Here is a 15399-nt window from a genome sequence, read left to right as displayed (position 1 = left end):
GACCTTTTAAAGTTTTATTACTGATGAGAGGAAAATAAAGAGTCAACAGTCACTAAAACGTTTTCCTCTCTGCTCTGAAGTGCAGAGCAGAGCTGCATATTCCCTTCTAGAGAAGAAGTACATGAACAACATTTCAGAAAAAAGACAACTTTAATCCTGATAAAAGGTGGAAAATACCAACATTCAAATACAGTGACTAACCTCGCCATCCGGTCCAATGGCGCTGGTACCTTCACCGTCTCCTTCCACCTTCTGGAAATGAAAACGAAAAACTGCTGTGTAAATGATCTTCACCCACTTCAAAATTAGAGCATGAATGTAAATGCTTAGCTGCTTGAAGAAGTTTGAACAGTTAATAGAAAAAACTTCAACATAGATGTCAAACTAACTTCATAAAACAAAAACAAAAAATTGCGCTTTCAAATTTATCCAGAATACATTTAGGGGAAGCTAACTGTGCTAAATATTTTAAAAGTTAGCAAAAAGTGCTAACTGGTAAAGGAGCTCTGCTGTTAGTGGAAGTGTGACCACCACTGCTCAAAACAAACAAGATTAATGATACACATTTAATGTATGTTTTACATAGACAACATTACGGTTAAGACAAACAAATTAATCAAGGATAAATAATTTTGGTGCCTTTTGCTGCATGTTTCCACCTTCTTCTTTCTTTGCCCATTTTCTGTCTGCAAATACAGGCTGATAGTGTTTCAGAAATATTATAGAAATATTTTCTAAAAAAGAATATATATTTTTGGTTTTGGAATTGAGCGCTTTTGCCAGGAGGAAAGAACAAACCCAAAACTTCTTCCCACCTTCTTTTTCGTCTTCCTTCTCTTCTTCTCCTTGGCAGCCTGAGCGGCTTTGTGTTCGTACACCAGAGTCGTGAGGTTGGCCACGTATTCATCCGTCTGCTGCAGCAGGTAGGCCAGACGCTTGTCCTTCTTCTGGTCAATGAGTTTTCGATAGCCTTCCTCATCCTCTTCCTGGAAAGACGGTGACAGGAGGGTAATTAGTTCACCTTCAGACTCCTACTGCAGCCATCTCAAAAGGTAGCAAATTCAAAACGGATATAACCTCCTCATCTCTGACTGCAAACATGTAAAACTATTAAAAACAACATCTAGGAGACAAATCCTAAACCTTGTCAATGGATTCAATTTTATGGCTGTTCTAAACCCTTTTATTACTAATGGTAATTTCACCCTTTTGTAGTAACAAATAAATAATTCAGCTCCTTTTTTTAAAGAAACCATTTCATTGCTTAAAATACGAAAAACATGCTCAGTGACAAATAAAACGTTTCATATTAAATTTAAAAAAATAAAAAGCAAGACTAAAATGAGGCACTGCCTTTCATACAACTTTTTTTATCTACTAAAAATATTGTTTTTTTTAGATAATCTATGTTTTATTATTTTTTACACATTATTACTCTTCTTGCCCACCAAGCAACAAAATGGAGCTAGAAGATATTAAGCAAAAGCTAAATTATATTCCAAAGCCTAGAGAGAGAAAAGTCAGGTTTGGAAGTAATTTTAAGTGATAAAAGTTTAAAATAACATTTTCCAGAGTGAGCGCTCTCTTTTCGGCGGTGAGTCTTCCTCCATAGCTGCTAACAGCACTTAGCATTTGTCAGCAGCTCACTGGTGGAAGTCAGAGCGTTGTGCAACAGAAATAATGGTCCGGCTGAAACACAGCGCACTGAATAGCAAGACATAATTTAACAAAACCTTGAGGCAAATAATTTGCTTTTGTCCTTTTGTGGCTGATGTAGCCACAGACTTACCAGCAGCTTCTTCATCCTCTCCTTCTCCAGCCGCTCCGTCTCCTTTTTCTGCTCCCGCTCGGTGTTTGTGTGCCAGTTGGCGACGGCTCGGGTGAGTTTCTGGATTTTCCCGGACACCGAGCGGTGGTATTCCTTAAAGTCCTTGGCATGTTGGAGAATACTGTTGAGATATTCCTGCAAACCAAGCAACAATGTTTTAGGTTTAAAAATGTTCAGGATTTTTTACCGTTTTACACCAAAAGCTACACATTGACCCCCGCTCAGAGGGCTCACCTGATGTTTCTGTCGGCGCTTCTTCTCCTGCTCCAGTTTCTGCTGCTTCTCCAGTTTCTCCGTCATGCGCGCCTCCCTGAGCGTCTGCCGCTTGCTGCGCCTGTACGCCTTCGAGTTGAGGGCCGTCTCCAGGGTCGTGTCGCGCCTCATACACGCCACCACATCCTGCCTCAGCTGGACGTTGCGTCCGATTACATAAGGAAAAAAAAACGTTTCCATCAATGCTTTTTTTATGCACATTATTAAGCATCACATTCAAAAGGGCTTGAAATTTGAAATAAGTGACTTCACTTTGCTAAATTTTGAGGCTCTGAGTTCTTAGTAAGTTCTGACGTAGTGAACATTTCCATCCACTGGTGGGTCTGTGCCTTACCAGAAGCAGAAAACTGAAAAAAGTTTAAAGTCCAAACGTCCATCATGGAGGGGAGGACTCTTCATTTCTCTGAGATTTGTGGTTTATGCTAGTTAGCAACCTGTACTTCCTGTTTATTACAGGCATGTGTAATAATGCTGAGAATGCTAAAGGTTGTGCTAAGATTTAACAACCACTCATCATTTAAAATTGTTATAATACTAACCACATTTCTATGAACGTTTGAGCTTTGCATAGCCTAAATAATGGAAACATGCCTAATGGTCATTTTCTTTTCTCTCTTTTTTACGACATTTGAAAAGTTTGGTCAAAATTTGTATGACAATTGAATGAAAACATAGCTATAGCATAAAATTAAGTTTTTTATCAGTAAAAAAATTTTTATGAAAAGAAGTATTTCATAGTGAAGAAAGTTACAAAAAATATTTTGCTATGTTTTCTGCCATCTGTCAAATAGAAATAATTTTGGAAATTCCAACTAACCAACAATAGAGAAGCTTAGACTGATTTAACTTCAGACAGTGAGAAAGAAATTGACTTTTTATTCAGTGAAAGTGAAGATCTGGTTTCAACAGTATGAGCACAAGTCACTTAATATCTTCTTCTTTTGGAGAAGATCCACAAAATGACATGACTTTACGTTTTTTTAATCGCTAGTTTACATGACAAGAAGAAAAAGTGTGACAACAGAGGAGATGTTTAAGTAAAGCGGGGAAACGGTTGCACTCATGGCTGAACAATCTTCATGCTAGAGATAGCACTGTAGCAACTGTTTTTCTGTTTCATTTTATGTCCTGGTTTGCAGTAAAAACTGTTACAAAAAACTTGCCTGTAAGAGAAATGTGTCATTTTTGAATGAAAAAATTGTTGGATAGAGCCAGAAAGAAAGAAAACAAGTAGTCTTTAGTGGCAGTCCTGAAGAAAATCTGATTAATTTTCTTGCAAAAGTTGCTGTTAATTATTTTTGTTGTTTTCAGAAAACCAAGACTTGCTGGATTACAGTTCCTATTCTGAACTGGAGGCCAAAAACTTTTCATTTAGGTTCAGCTCTCCTACCTGCCGCTGGAAGTTGAGCAGCCGCAGCGCCTTGAGCTCCACCGTCGCTTTAGTTCGGAGGTCCGGAGGCAAAGAGCCAGGCAGACTCTCCAGTTCCTGGATCCGATGAGCGATCCGGGCCTGCAGTCTAACAGAGACCATCACACCGTTAAAAAGCCACAGAATACACGTTAATAGGTTTTAGAAAACAGAAATCACTAGGAATTATTGCCAGAAACACATTTTCAATTTACGATTATTGCATTCGCTGTCCAACGATAAGAAGGAACAACGGCAGAATGGAGACATTAATCACAGATTGTTAGGGAGTAATGAAAACTAAAGAGAATTTAAAAAACTAAATTCAGTCTGCAAACAGTCGACAAAAACTGCAACATCTCCAACTTATGTACCATCGTCACAAACTGACCTGCAATCAGATAGCTGTAGGCCAATGTTACAGATTAGTTCAAATCCTAATCTGTTGACCTTTAGATGCGAAAATTAGATTAATTTGTCCCATGTTCATTAAATTCATCATAAATGAATAGCAAATGAGCTAAATTTATAAAGCATTTATCCAAATTCACAGGGCCTCCACTTTCTATCAGATTGAAGGGAACACAGTTTGGTAGATTTTTTTTGTGATTTATTTTCAATAATTTCAGTTCAAGCTCCAGAGAATTTCATTGCTCTGATAAACAGATACATCTCATAGAAATGCACTTTAATATGTTTTAATGAATTTTAATGAATTCAATGAATTTTAATGCATTTTCTTGCTGCTCATTCTCGGAGTTTAAAATCAGCAGTCCAACAGTGTGGAAATACAGAAGCTTTGTTCCAGATTTCTATCTTCATTTTCAGTTTTCACATTTTAGACTATAAAAACAAACTTTGATACTTCATATTTTTGTTTCCAAGAAAAGTAAGAAAGTGAACCTCTGGTCCAAACTCTACCTGAACTCTCTCTCCTGCAGGATTCCCACCGGGTCCAACCCCTGGGGCTTCTGGACCGGTGTGATCCGGTTCTGTTTCTGCTGCATTTGGAGCATGGGGGACACCTGCTGCCCTGGAGGGTGAACGGCCCCTGAGCTCCCCGGGACGGGGCCCGGGGCCCCTACAGGCGCCTGGGGGGGAGCGGGAGATGGGCGTCCACTGGGGACCGGGGTGAGGTGCTTCTGTGCTTGATTGTCACTAGCTTGACCTGGAAAAATAAAATAAGACTTTTAATGATCTTACCCTTCGGTAATCTTTAGTGTGTACATGAAGGAGCTTTTCTGTTTCATATTATACCGAGATGACAAAGTGACAGCTATAACAAATATCTGAAAAACATGTTGCTTATAAAAGTTACAAGCTGCTGAGGCCGGAACAGAAACTGACACACGAGTCGGTTTCTGTTCCAGCCTGAGGACTCACCGTCAGTCCAAGGCTTGGGTCCGGTGCTTTGATTGTGTCCTTGCAGTGCTGGTGTTGGGCAGGGGCTTGATTGGGGGCCGCTCATGGGAGCCATCGACATACCTTTCAGACATAACCAGTTAGATCCAACATACAACTGTGCAAGTTTTCTGAAAATGTCAAGGTGGGCTGAAGAAAACAGCAACATCCAGGAGATGCTTTCTGACTTTTAAAAGAAATGCTGGAGATGTAAAAATACCCCAAAAGCTATCAGTTGTAGCCATATGTGTAAAAACTTTCCTTATTTTTTTATTATTGCATTCATTTGTGTCATTTATAAAGTGGGAAACAGATAAAACAGCTACATTATAAGAAAAATCAATTATTGTTGAAATTAAATCATGTTTTTATAACTTCAGGTAATAAAAAGGTCTCTGCCTGTTGCAATAAATCAACTAATCTCGTGATAAATTAAAACAACTCAATAATTTCTATTTGCATGATTTATTGTTTCTCTCTTTCTACCAAAAATTGGCTGATAAAAGTTTTCAGTTTGGTGTTTTAGTTTCAACTAAGAGACTTCATAATTTATTCAATTTGTTGTTTCTGTTGTTTTTGTTTATTTCTGCATAAATAAAATAAAAAAAATAAAACAGTTTGTATTTGCAGTGCTAAATATTGCAAAAACTTTTTGCAAAGTAACAAGTAAAAATACATTCAAGACCTGCAGAACAGCAAAAGACACTGAGTTCCAGGCTAAGAAGCCACCTGGTCAGAGTTGCTTTTGAACTATAATTAATGAAACACTAATCAACATTTTGATGTGTAATGTTGGCACTTGATTATGTGTGCACCAATTTATCGGTCGGCCAATTTATCAGCGACGATTTTCTTAATTTTGGGTGATTGGCTGATATTTACATGTCAAGCCATGTTTACCTCGGCAAAGGTCTAAAAATCATCTGCTGTCTCTTCTGCTCTGCAGTGAGAGGTTTGACTGACAGACCGGCCCACCAGGTCATGTCTGCATGTTTGAAGTTTAATGACAGTTACTCCACTGTTGCCAACTCAGCAACTTTCTTGTTAGACTTTGCAACTTTTCAGACAAAAAAAATGGTATCAGCCAAAATCAGAATCAGCAGATTAGGTTTGGTAATCGGTGGTCGGCCAGAAAACTGAAATCGGTGCATCGCTACACTTAAAATGTAATGTTTACTGGTTGACTTTGTATTTTTGTGTTTTTATGATGGAAAGGAATTTGAACTGCCTTGTTGATGAAATGTGCTACAAACAAACATGATTGATTGATTGAAAAAGGGAAACTCGTCATTATATCCGTTTGGTTGCTCTTCCTACCTGAAGGCCTGTATGGGCTAGCACCAGATGCTTGCTGCTGCTGCTGCTGCTGCTGCTGTGGCTGCTGCTGCTGTGGTTGTTGTGGCTGCTGCTGCGGCGGCAGCGGCGCCTGCGGCTGCTGCTGTTGCATCGTGGGTAGGCTCCTTTTGCCCTGAACAGCCAGCTGGAGGTTCTCGGGCAGCGGCTGCCCGCGGGCCAGGATCTTATAGGCCAGGATCTGCGCCCTGAGCTGCTGCAGCTGGATGGGGCTGAAGGAGGAGGGGCCGCGCCCCGGCTGGCCCATCCCTGACATGCTGGCCATGCCTCCCTGAGGGTCCATGGACATCATGGGGCTGGGCTGGGATGGAGGCATGTGGGGCGGGGTCGGCCCTCCTCCACCTCCGGACATGGGGCTGGAGGCATGCTCATGGATTCCCAGTGGGGATGGATGTGGAGACATGTATCCTAACCCCACAAAAAGTTTCATGTTTCAGAAAATTCACAATCATCAGTATGAAATTTGTATTTTGCTTCTTTTTTGTGTGGCAGATCAACAGAGATTTGCAAGATGTTCAAATATTTTGTTAGATATATAAAAGTATTATTTATTTCTGTTCACTGCAAAAACACAAAATCTTACCAAGTATTTTTGTCCAATTTCTAGTGCAAATATCTCATTACTTAGAATAAGACAAAACTAACTTACTACTAACTTTTCAGGAAGAAACAGAAGTTTGTTTTAAGTCACTAATTTCACAGGATTCATTTTAAAAAGTCCTAGTTCCAATGTCAGATTATTTCACTATTAACATGACCACTAGTAAAAAATGATACACACAAATGCTAGCCGCTCATTTAAAAGCATTTATCATGTAGCTTCCATTAATATACAACTCCTGTTGGTTTCTCCCATAAAACACCATTAAAATACATTGCAGACTGTGGTTGTTTTATTTCAAGAGGTGTAAAGACTTATATTTATTTTTTAATAATAATAATAATCTTTGCTTTCTCAGTTTTGGGATATTAGTTGTCATTTCTTCTAGATAATTAACAGATTTTATCACTGATAATTGGATGATGGCGTCAAAAAGAAAGCTCGACTTTGAATATTTATTTGAATTTTACACCCTGAGTTTCACCTTGGCTGTGCTGGTCCATCGGGCTCTGAGGAGGCCCCATGCCGCTGTGCAGGGATCGCATGCCGACACCTTTCATGTGACCGAAATGCATCGCCTCGGCCATCGTCTTATCATTCATGGCCGCCTCCATGGGCTGAAACAAGACAGAGAAACAGGAGACTTGGTCATGCTGCTGTTCCTGTTTCAAAACGCTGGTCAGCTGGATAAATCTGACTCTTAGTAAATATATTAACAAGTTTTTTTATAGCTTTTGTTTTATCTTTTTTGATTGGGGTTGATTTTTTTTTTTTTACAATTAATCTCTCTGTTTTTTTGCAGCTCGTAGGTCTTTTGCTCGTACTTTTTTATTGCTTTTAACATTTATTATGATTTGTAACCAAAGCAGCAAAGTATTACTTTTACTACCTTCAGCAGCTAATTAGTTTCTCAAAGGTTCACATAATATCTGAACTGCAACCCCAAATCCCACAGGAGTTGAAAAGGAGGCTTCATGAATGCAGAGCAGAGAGAGAAGCAGAAACTGTCTTCAGTCAGAAGCATTTCCAGATTTGTTGCAAGACTGACTGCTACCGGAGAACCTTCCTGCTTACAGCATCACCATCTACAAGGACTCTTTTAAAGATACTTGGCTGTTATGAATTACAACATTTGACTTCCCTTTGGGATAAATAAAGTATTTTTGAATAGAAGTGAGGACAATCACTTGATAAAAATCTAATTTGGCAGAAAATTTTACTTCATTCCACTTAGAAAAAAATAAATTGCATCCAGATAGCTTGAATTTGCTTCAGATGTTTTGTCAGTGCAACAACACAGAACTTTTAAACTCTCTGTGAGGCAGTGGAAGTGACAGCCAACCTTATGCATAGGATACATGTTGTCCTGAGAGTAATCGCTTTGTCCCTGGGCCTGCATGCCGTGCGGTGCGTTGGGTGTCCCTGGTCCAGGACTGGGGCCCATCATGCTGTGGACAGAACCTGGTGAGGGGTCGGGTCCGGGGCTGGGGCCCAAGATGGGCCCTGGGGACAGGCCTGCCCCTGGTGACGGGCCAGGATGGGACATGCCACCTGACGTGTCTGACGGCGTGGACATCTACTGGACTGAGAGGACACCAGTCAGCTGAGGGGGAATAAACAACAAGTATTGGATTTTAAATCAGGTAAACAACAAACGGAAACAAAAAAAGGAAAACATTTTACATGTACTATTTAATTTTTGCCAACCAGATAATAAAACAACAATAAAATCATAAAATTTAACTTAATTCCAATTTAACTTCATTCCAACCCTGTTTTCAATAAAATCAGAAAACACTTTAAAAACATCTTTTTATATATTCAAATTTCAAATATTGTGGTAGAACTGGGAAATAGTCTTCTAATAGCATCCAAATACCTTAAAATAGTTTGAAAATCATAATCAAATCTTTTATAGTGGACAACAACAACAACAACATTACTGATGTTCTTCAATCTTAGAAGTGCAAAAAATAATTTTTATTTTATTTGTATTTTTTTGTTTGCCTTTTTTAAGACTTTAAAGATTGATCATATAATGTCTTCCAATTATATATAATTAACTAGTGATATTTTCAAATTTCCTGTCAACTGTAAACACCTTTTAACTCAAAAACATGGTGGGCAGTCGTTTTCACCAGACTGTGTACATTTTCTGGGGGAAACAATAAACCTGACAAAACTCTGGCTATTGTGACAACAGATGATCAGCAATTCAAGTTATTTGATCATAGGAACCTGACTGCTCTAATTTCTCCTTCTAAAATTCTGTGAAAGCAGAAAAGGTTTTCATTTTGACTTTATTTGTGTTCAGTTATACAAATCATAGTGTGGAGCCAGTTATGTGTTTTTGCGTAGCTGAAATGAAAGGAATTTGATATTTTTATTGTTTTTGTTTTGCTTTATTTTGTTTTTTTGTGGGAGCACAGAACAAAATAATGAAACAAAAATTACAACAGCAAAAATAATTAAAAAAACACGGCACTTCAGACCTGCAAATTGCAGATCCCAGATCTAGCAGATGAAAACTGTCATCCCATTTCAGTACAGCTAGAGCTGAAAGTACAACACCTTAATCTGTGATTCATGGTTAAACTAAAACTGTGAAGGTGGAACATTTAATTTGATCCAAGAGAATTATTAGTCATAACAAATTTAGTCTTATCTTTTCATTACAGTTCTATGGGGCAATGGCCCATTTTCGCCCCGTCTGGAACCGCCCATGCTATAAAGCTGACAAGAAAAATTCAATGTAGGAGACATTTAATTAAAAGCCGATATGAACTCAGGTGTAATGTTTATTGTTGTCTTTTCCTGATACAAAGTTATTGTTTTAAATATGCTGTCAATACTGAAAACAAATTTTTCGGTACAGTGTAAAAATGACATCCTCGGTGAAGGGAGATCATCCAGATTAACAACAGCAACATACATAACAGACGCATAGTTCAGTGTTTAAAACACTGAAATGCAAACTGCCGCTGATAAACCACTGTATTTAAATACCAAAATATAAAGGTTAAAATTAAACATACAACGGCTTCTCTGAGACATTCCTGTACAATTACATGACCGTTAGCTGGTGAACTATCACCATGAAGAAGAAGCGACTCTGATTGGATCATCATGGCTTCCCTAAAAAACTGGTGGCCATCGTGTGCAGACAAAAATCAAACTTAAGAGGAAAGTCGGGCCTTTGTCAGCGTCATGCCAGCACCTTTAGAGACTTAATGCAAGTTAAATACGACGCTCAGAAAGACGGAGCCTCGCAGAGCAAATAATTGAGCCGATTTCAAAGGTGTTTGTTTGGCTCGAGCGAGAACTTAGCTAACAGCTAGCTAGCTTAGCATGCTAGCTGTCGTTTCGGACTGCTACCCTGTGATGTGTTCCGTGTCACAAAGTTTGGACAGTTGAACACCGCGCAGTTATTAGGAAAGCGTAAAGATTAGGAAAAAAAGAGCGACGTGAATTATTTTACCTTTCAGTTGTTGTGAAACCGCACGCCGTTAGAAGGGATTACTGTAACGTTTCTTCAGAAATATGACGGGTGTCTAGAAGTTCACTCCCCCCTCGGTGTTGTTTTGCTGTCATATTCAGTTTGCTCTCGTCTCGCCTCGCCGACACTGATTTGTCAATGTCACCGGAAGTTCCGCCTCCAGAGGCTGATGATTGGATGAATATCGGTCAGTCTTTTTTTGTTTATACGGGGCGTGTGCCTAATCTATCGCCACTTATTATCTGGAGTTAGGGGTCTTTTCTGAGATCTGGATCTACTTTTTCCGTTTACACTCGTTTTGCTCTCAGAAAGGTACTAAGATTTTTTTCAGTATTTATATTCAACACGTGAAACTCTTATGCAGACTCATTACACAATAACTATGTATTGTGTATTCAAGTTCTTCTGTTGTCTTTCACATCCTTTATGTGAGTGGTGGTATAAACCCTGCACATCATAGGGCAATTCAAATGTTTATTTTATTGCTAGTTTTGATAATTAGCTGTATTTATTAAAGTAAGAAATAATCCAAAATTGACCCAACTGAAGTTTCATTGATTGATGAGAATTATGCTAAGGCCCTTTCAATCTCGTACAAAACTACTGACTACAGTTGTTCAGTCAACAGTTATTCACTGTCTCCACAGAAAGTGTAAGCCACAAAAAAATCATTGTTTAACCAGCCGGCTGTTCACAAAACACCGTATCCACATCAGTTGGAAGTTGAGTGGAAGGAAAAAATGCAGAAACAACACAGAAAACATTACCCTTGTGGCTACTGTCAAAACTTCTAAAGATATGGATTACATTAAACCATCCTAAGGTGTTCACAACACGTCTTGATGCTCAGTTCTAGCAGGGTTTTTTTTAAACTGAAATCCTTTTTTTTTTTTTTTGCATAGTTGTTCACGCTACTAATTAAATCCGACTGCTTCCGAATTAGTTCCATATGGATGGCACAGGTTGGATGTTTTTGGGTGTGAAGAGATCAGAACTGGTTCATTCATACTGCTGTGAAATAGTTGGATATTGGTTTCATATAAAAAGAGCTGTAGCGTTGCTCTCTTCATGCTTTCTTCTACTAACAAACTTCATGGAGATGCTAATTTAATTCCCCAGCATAACTTGACACCAGCTCATACTTCCACACACTAGCATATTTTTGTAGGTATTTCTGGATTAAAAATCTCAATTTTCAAATTTTATTGGTCTTAAGAAATGTAATTAGATGAAATTTGTGTTTTCATTGCCACAATTGTGAGATATTGATTGTCGTCAAAGGTGAAGTTTTATTAGTGAATTTATTTTAGGTTAAATGTTGTGGCACGTTTTAGTTTCTGTAGCCAGTTCGTTAAATGAACACTAGATGGCAGCACTGATCCACAGTTGCTGCTGTAAAAAATGGGTTTTGTACAGCTCTGGAGTTTAATACCAAGTCTTTATGAATAACACCCACCTGAGCTTAAAACAAACAAGTTGAGTCTGAAACTATGTAGCTGGTATTTAAATATCAGTAAGTCTGATTATAGCATTGTGGAGTTCCAGAGGCTCGGCATGCAAATGAAACACAAGTTTAGCAAAACTTTATTTGCATCATTTTGACATCAGAAACTGTGTTTTGATTTCATGACGAAAAGATAAAGCTGTTTTCACTGGATATTTGTTTGTTAAACCTCAACAGTCATATAATTATTGTTATTATCATCATTATCCAGTTTTTTTCCCTGCAGCTCAATATTTGTTTGTATTGACATCGAGTGTACCTCATTCAAATAAATCAAATAATGTTGGTTAGCTTAAATAAATGTGTATTCAAAATACGTCTCATCATTCACTCTGAGAAATACCTTTTGTGTAAACATGCGCTGTCATAGGTTACCTTTATTTAAAGGGAAAAAAGGTGCATTTGCAGCAATAGTAAATGTTTAAATGTTGGGGTTTTTTTAAATTCAGTCAGAAGGATTTGCAATGCGTCATGTATTATTCAAAATAATAGTTTGGTATGTGTGCGTTGTGGATGAGCAGTGACTCTGGGATGACCCGGGAAGACGCGCAAAGGCTTCACCAACCTCATTTGATTAAACTCACAGGTCAATGACCAAAGCTCATTTGAACTTTGATCTTAACTTCCCCTCCTCAACAATTCTCTCTGTTCTTATGTATCTACTGAAAGGATGCACAGAGGGTTCCCAAATGTAAATGTTTCCCAAAGTAAACAAATCAAATCAACTTCGCGGTTGCAGCCGCCGGCGTCTTTAGAGTCACAGAGCCAGGAAAGGGCTTGGCCGCAGTCATTTGTCAGTGAAAGGACTAGTGGTTGTGGCTTCCATTCACCTTGAAACGTGCCGTAAAAAGTCTCCGGGAAGTCAATGGCATGACATTTTATTCAAAGGGAACCGGCCTTTTTTAATGGATGGGTTGAACAATGGAATATTCCGGTACAAAGACGATGTATTCTTCTTCCAAAATCCTGTTTTATTTGTGTGAAACCTGAACAAAGCAACTAAAAATTGTGGTTTTTATTAAGTGACTGCATTTTTAAGTTTACACTTTTTCACCACTAAAATTATTCAGTGCAAATTATATTTTTGGCAAAATGCATACAAAACCTTTTATATTTTTATTGCAGCACATTGGGTGTGGTTTGGTGATTTGTGTCAAATTAAAATACATTTTTACATACATGTCAAGTATATTCAAATGTATTCAGCAGTGTTTCATAAATATTTCAATATGTTACTTTGTCTACTTTGTGAAGGAGAAGATTTGAGTTAAGGGACAAATGTCTGATTTTGTACAACAATAACTGACCGATTTTAGCATAAAGGCTTTTAAATTACAATGATCCTTGTTCATAACAATCTTATTATTTTTGACCTTCAGTACATTTACATATTTATACATTCTGAAATATTTTAGGGGTGTACTTAAATCACCTTAAATATACATATATTGTGTTTATTTAGAAAACTTTCTTTACTACTTATGTACAGGAAAGAATAATAAAAGCAACTTCTTTTCTAGAAGAATGAATGTAAACTACATTCATGGTAGCTATATATGGTATAATCACTAATAAAAACCTGTTTGTCTCATCAGACAAAACTAAAACATTTGTTTGTAAAAGAAAGAATTACATATTTGTTTGGTAATTTCAAACAAACCTGTTATTCCTGATTTAAATCATTAGAAAGAACAACAAAATTGAATAATTTTAGATTACGTGTTAATGAAGTTATGAAATAATTTAATCTTTTTTGATTATTCCCTTTCAAACATGTTGTTCCTCTGACAGACAGCTACAGAAACACAGACATTGATGCCGCTCCGCGCAGTAATCTGCAGGTGTGTGCAAACAAAAGGTGTGCTATAATTAGTTTTACATGTGCCACATTTGGCAGCATGCTGTTTGCTTTTCTCCTGTGTCACCTGAGCGTCCCATTTGAATAACCAATGCTCACATTGCGGCGTACTTATTATTTTTCCCTGAGTTTGATGATGAAGTGACTGTTTAAGCAGCAGAGACAGGCAGCATGCTGGTCATGAGGAGCAAATGTGCTCGTTCAAAACACGGCAGTTCACACTGTTTGAGTCTGTTTCACAAAACTAAATGCATTTAGAGTATAATTTATGACTGATATTAACAAGAATTATTATAAGCTGACTTTAGCTCCAGTTTTTTTGTCATTTTGCCTTGAGGAAGGTTTGAATCTTTAGTTTTAGATCCTGCAGCCAAAAGGATGTTGGTTAAAACAAAACACAGTTTATCAATGGTGGATTTGAAAAGTGATATTTTCCACAGCGCTGATGAATATCTGTCTTTTGTTTCTCTAAATAACTTCAATTTAGTGTATTCTCAGAAAGGCCTGTCACAATAACAAATTTTACTGGGTGATCAATTGTCCCAGAAGTTATTGTGATAAACGACAATATTGTTCTTTTGAGACAATTTTCAAGTAATATAAATGTAATGACATAATAATAATAATAATGTAAGAACACATTCTCAAAGATCAATAAACTTTAAATTATGATGAACATTTAACACTGGAACTGGAAGACATTTTAAATATTCAAAATAAATAAACAAAACAACAGAAACAACAAAATTATATTTTGTAAACAAAATTGTCCTTCAAAAAAACGACTACTTGAGTCCAAAACACCAGACTGAAGACTTTTGTCATCAAGTTTTTGACAGAAAGAGAGAAAAGAAAATTTTTTTTTTAATTTGTTTAAATTTATCATGCTTTAAATTAATTGATTTGTTACTTACTGCGACAGAAATACACCCTTCCAGATTTAGGTTTTAAAAAAGAAGTTTGCGTTGTGACAGGCCTGTTTCAGCATTCATTAGACTAATATTCTCCAGAATTGCACAAATATAATAAAAATAGTGAAATCGTCTTGACAAACTGTCATACTGGGAAAAAGATCAAACAAACAGCATCCAGAATGTTACGGTGTTGGTATCCTAATCAAAAGATTTCATAATTAAATGGCAACTTTTCAATATAAATGTTATGATATTTTAAATATCATAAAATATATCAAATTGAACTAAAATCCAAAACCAAAACTAAGAGCTAAATTGATGACTTTGGTATCTCAATATTTTCATATTCTGTTTCCTTGCTTAACAGTAGCTTAGTTAATATTCAGTTGTCAAGCGAATTTTGAGTCAGCTTTTGAAATGTCAACACAGCAAAAACACAAAATCTTACCAAGGATTTGTGGTTTAGTGAAAATATATTAGTCCAGTTGAATTAAGACAAAACTAACCTAAAAGTGACATAACAGCATGAAATTGTTTTAAGTAAATAAATACTTAATATTGTTGAAAAGCAATATTAGTTCTAGTTCTAGTTCCATTGGCAGATTATTTCACTTATTTCAAGTCGTTACCTAGCAACCCGAGCCCAGCCAGCTTGTTACCTAGCAACCAAGTTCTAGTTCCATTGGCAGATTATTTCACTTATAACATGGGGAAATTGTCTTGTTATAAAAAGTGAATTTATCTGCCAAAGGAACTGGCATTT

At 37.2% G+C, this 15399-nt stretch overlaps 1 protein-coding gene across 1 annotated transcript in view; it reads right to left on the bottom strand.

The window, feature by feature from the left end:
- smarca2 (SWI/SNF related BAF chromatin remodeling complex subunit ATPase 2) overlaps positions 1-10477 on the bottom strand; it is a 39261-nt gene extending 28784 nt beyond the window's left edge. The window contains exons 1-11 of the mRNA XM_032578209.1: positions 10343-10477; positions 8207-8467; positions 7349-7481; positions 6228-6671; positions 4893-4994; positions 4431-4677; positions 3492-3618; positions 2063-2236; positions 1790-1963; positions 816-986; positions 202-252 (exon numbers count right to left, since the gene is read on the bottom strand). Of these exons, the coding sequence (XP_032434100.1) occupies positions 202-252; positions 816-986; positions 1790-1963; positions 2063-2236; positions 3492-3618; positions 4431-4677; positions 4893-4994; positions 6228-6671; positions 7349-7481; positions 8207-8440 (1857 nt within the window). The 5' untranslated portion in view covers positions 8441-8467; positions 10343-10477. The remainder of the gene's footprint in view (positions 1-201; positions 253-815; positions 987-1789; positions 1964-2062; positions 2237-3491; positions 3619-4430; positions 4678-4892; positions 4995-6227; positions 6672-7348; positions 7482-8206; positions 8468-10342) is intronic.
- Positions 10478-15399: the final 4922 nt, after the last annotated feature.

Source organism: Xiphophorus hellerii, chromosome 12, assembly GCF_003331165.1.
Source record: "Xiphophorus hellerii strain 12219 chromosome 12, Xiphophorus_hellerii-4.1, whole genome shotgun sequence".
NCBI lineage: Eukaryota > Metazoa > Chordata > Actinopteri > Cyprinodontiformes > Poeciliidae > Xiphophorus > Xiphophorus hellerii.
This window is presented reverse-complemented; position numbering and strand designations above follow the sequence as displayed.